The sequence below is a fragment of the Cupressus sempervirens genome, chromosome 9 (genome assembly GCF_028749045.1).
Source record: "Cupressus sempervirens isolate cs-2001-9-10 chromosome 9, ASM2874904v1, whole genome shotgun sequence".
Taxonomy (NCBI): Eukaryota; Viridiplantae; Streptophyta; class Pinopsida; order Cupressales; family Cupressaceae; genus Cupressus; species Cupressus sempervirens.
Genome location: NC_143126.1, coordinates 127677095 through 127681413, shown reverse-complemented (window position 1 = coordinate 127681413; position 4319 = coordinate 127677095). Strand labels below are relative to the sequence as shown.

Below are 4319 nucleotides of genomic sequence, written 5' to 3'. Positions count from 1 at the left end.
ATGAATGATTTCTCTGACTTGTTTTCTGCAAGTTTTTCTGCCATGGAAGATCAGAAAGGGGAGTTATGTGATATTTTAGGATGTGGGTCATTTCCATTTGATCAATCTGATTTGTTTTCTGAAGTTTTTTCTATGAAACAATCAGAGAATAGAGAGTTATGTGATAGTGTAGAATATGGGTTATTTCCATTTGATGGCCATGGATCTTCTGATTGTATGCCATTCAGAGATTATCCCTTGGATCTTAGCATCACACAAGGCAATGATAAGAAAAGCGTGAATGATAGTTGTACAAGTGAAAGGATGAGGAGAGAGAGAATGAAATCATGCTTCTCAGAGTTAGCATCTTTGCTGCCAAAAAGGAGGAACAATACCAAGGTAATGCTTTAATATGTATTATATTAAAATTAATAATAGTAGGAGATCTGTTATGGAAAAGAAGGGAAAGATAAATTAGTAATGTGTTAGTTTAAAGTCCTTAGTTTTCTACAATTCATCGTTAAGTACGTTAGTGTTTTTGAAAATGATTGTGTTAGAGTTTTTTTTGTATGAATGTTTCGGATCAAACTCTCTGATCCATCATATCTATTAGAAGACAATCAAATAAGAAAATGATAAACATATAACAATCTGTCTATTGTTTTTCCCTTAAACTCTCTTCTAATTTTGCTGAAACATTGATTTTAAAAACTCTAACACAATCATTTACGAAAACTACAGTACTTTTTTGTTTTCAATTAATCTTCTGATGAATATCATTAAAATCTACCATCCATTCAAATTAAATCTTCCCTCACAAAACTCTTAGATTTTGCTCACTTTTTGTCAGTCACTATGTATTTACATTCTAGTTTTTAATAAGATAATCTTCCAATCTCTGAAATGACTCTAACTTTTAAATATGTATTAATGTCACAATCAACAAAGACCTCTTGTTTTAGAAAAGAAGATAAGCTAAATTGATATGTATTAATGTCACAATCAACAAAGACCTCTTGTTTTAGAAAAGAAGATAAGCTAAATTGATATTGTTTTGTTCTCAGCCCTGTAATCTTTCATCATGCAAGCTAATTTCTTTGAAGTTTGCTAATTTTCCTGAGTCACCGTGCATTTCCTTTTTAGTTTTAAATAAGAGTCTAACTTTGTTTTTTGTTTTTTTTGAAGAGTGTGGGGTCTTCTGTGTTTAGTAAGTTGAGTTTTACTGTACTGCTAGAGTCATCAGCACTGTTATTTAATTAGTTTATAAATTTTAAGCAGTTATTGTTTGAATTAAATAAAAGTTTTCTTATTATTTATATTATCTCCGTGGTACAATGATTGTTATGGGATTACTTTTGAATTATTATGATATTTGTTTATAGATTCATTAAGAAAGATTTTTTAATATGAATATTAATTTCTAATAAAATATTATTCTTATATAGTTAATTTCAGATCTTGGTGTACAATCATATCAATATTAAATCTATTAAAACAAAGAAACATATACATATACGTCGACTTAATTGTATCATGTTTTAAAGTGATGGGTGTGTTTTAACAGAATATTTTGATAGTTGTTGAATGTCTATAGCATATAATGAATTTTGTTTGTGGAGAGCATTATATCTATCATAACATTTTAATTATTACACTAGTTTAAAAAATTATTTCAAATAACTTTATGATTAGTATTTATTGGAATTTTATATGCTACTGACATATTTCAATTGATTGATGTGGTACACTAGAAAAAAGTCCCAAAAATTGACATTGTGTCTGAAGCCATAAGTTACATATGTCATTTGAAGAAGAAGGTGGATGAGCTTCATATGAAAAGGGATAAGATGAAGATGACAATAAATAATTATCAATTAGGAAAAAACTCTTACTCCAGTTGCAAAGAGGGGAATGAATTTCCTATTGTGAACATTGATCATGTGTGTTCACATGTATTAATCACAATAAATGCATTAATAGAGAATACAACATTATCAAAGATTCTAGTTGCTATTGAAGAGCAAGACTTGCAGCTAGCTAGTGTGACATCTTTTTCCATTCATGAAAAAGTGACTCACACCATTCATTGCAAGGTATTCATAATCTTTGCTCCATAAGTATTGCATTTTTTAATTATTAAGATTTGTTGATTAAATTATGTATTTTTTATTGCAGGCTCTGTGCATTAAAAAATTCTACAATAATACCAAACTCGGGGAAAAGATTTGGCAAATGATTAGGGAAAAGTAAAACTTCTTGCTAATGTACCCTTTAAACTTGATGTAAAATTCAATTGTACATTATACTCTGTTTTATAGAGCAAAAAAGGGTATACCCTATCTTTTTCTTTGGTATAAAATTGTTCTTGTTGAAAGAAAAATTCAGTGGTCATATAATCCTATTGTAATCAAATTTATTATTATTTAAATTTAAATTTGTCAATTATATTGTATCAATAATTTTGTCAATAATATTAATCTTTGTTTATTTCACCATTAGTTTTAATTTTTTCCTTGTTTACGTTTTCATTAATTGTTTAGGTGTTAGAGAAGGGGTGTTTATTATATATTTCAATAAATATGAATTGATAATATGTATATAAAATAACTATTTCTATATACATTATGTTTTTAAAATCTAATATAAATGTTATGTAAATTCATAAATAAATCTTTTAATGAGTACCTTCAAACTAAAATGTTTTGGATGTGTTAATGTGTCCCTTCTCTTCATTAAAAGTAAAAAGACTAATAATAAAATTAAAAATTAGTAGAAAATTGAATCTAAACTAAGCATAGAAGATCTTGCATACACAAGGCTTAAAAATGCATATACCTTGATGATGAGGTTGCTATTATTTTCACTTCATATTCTCAACTTTAACTCAAACTCTTATCGTTTCATCTTCTTCATTATAGAACCAAGTAAGTGAAGTTGGTATATATTTTTTTGGGTATGTGCAGGATCATGGCCAACCAAACTATGCTCTTAAGTGGCAATAAGAAATCAGAAAATCAGGGTTATGTCAACTTGGCGTGCAATTTTCTACTTGTTATTAACTTTATATCAAAAAGTTGAGAGAAAAGAATATTTGGAAAATTGAATCTAGTTTCTAAACTACTAGAACTTATCTCAAAAAAATTAAAATTGATTGGTCAAAAGTTTAAATTTTAATGCAATATTACAAAAATTTCAAAACAAAAATAAGAAGTAGACGTATGTTTGACCACCTTAATCAAAATCAAATGATAATATTTTTTAATAACATTCTAGATATAAGTAGTAGACACATGCTTTGATGTGACACATATTTTTGGATATTTTTATTCTAAATAAATAATTAATAATTAATTTTTGACTTTAGTATTTTTGGAATAAAAAATTGTCCTGTCTGACCACCTTAACTAATTCAAAACTCTACAAAATTCAAATTTTCATTTTTTTATCCTTATAGTAGAAGAAACATAGAATGTGATGCATCTTTTAGATTTAAAAAATGTTGTACCATTTGAAAGTTATAGTTGTTTTTCAAGTAGTGTGTCAGTCAGCACTTTATATATAACTCCATTAGAAAATAAGTAATAATTATGTGCTAAACTCATAATTTAGGAAATCTTACATTTATGGAAAGATAAAAACATTCTTAAGAAACCCTTTTCATTTCATCAAATTTTGGTGAAAAAAATGTTGTTACCTACATCTTTGAAGTAAAAATCACATAAAAGCACGCAAAAAGCATATTTTTAGGACATTTTTTAAGTTAACCATATAGTTTTGGTATCAAAAGATATAGTAGAGCTTATAAAGATATTAATTTTTTTCATTTAGTATCAGGGTATGTGGGATAAAAATTGGAATAGATTATGAAATTGTTTGAGATATTTCAGAACTATAGATTTTTCAGATCGCCACTTTTTGGAACACCATGATCCTACACATACTCTTTTAATTATTTCTAAAATGTAATTCTTGGATGTTGGCGTAGACAATCCTCATTTTCATCATTTGAAAGCTTGAACTGCATTGACAAAACTTCTTAAAATGGCCCCAATGGATAGTATTGATAACTTCGATCACTATATTATAGATGAATATCTATATGAGATTCCACTTGCATGTCCCTTGTTCATTTTATGCGAAGAGGTTCTTATTATCATTTCAATGAGGTGACATTAAACCTTATACTTTACATAATTAATGTTTGGTGAAACTAGGTGGTATCCTATGTTATATATAAGAGGGAATTATTTCTACAACTATTTTAGGTGTGTACTTTAGGATGGTAAATAAAAAATACTTATGGTGAAATTTAAGCTAACTAGAAAATGTTGTAGATCAAA

The 4319-nt window shown here is 27.2% G+C and overlaps 1 protein-coding gene across 1 annotated transcript; it reads left to right on the top strand.

Moving 5' to 3' along the window:
• Nucleotides 1-2229, top strand: LOC149537861 (uncharacterized). The gene is made up of 3 exons (XM_089802390.1): nt 1-378; nt 1731-2072; nt 2155-2229. Exons 1-3 carry the CDS (start codon nt 1-3, stop codon nt 2227-2229), a joined length of 795 nt encoding a protein of 264 aa, XP_089658516.1.
• The last annotated feature ends 2090 nt before the right edge of the window (nt 2230-4319 follow it).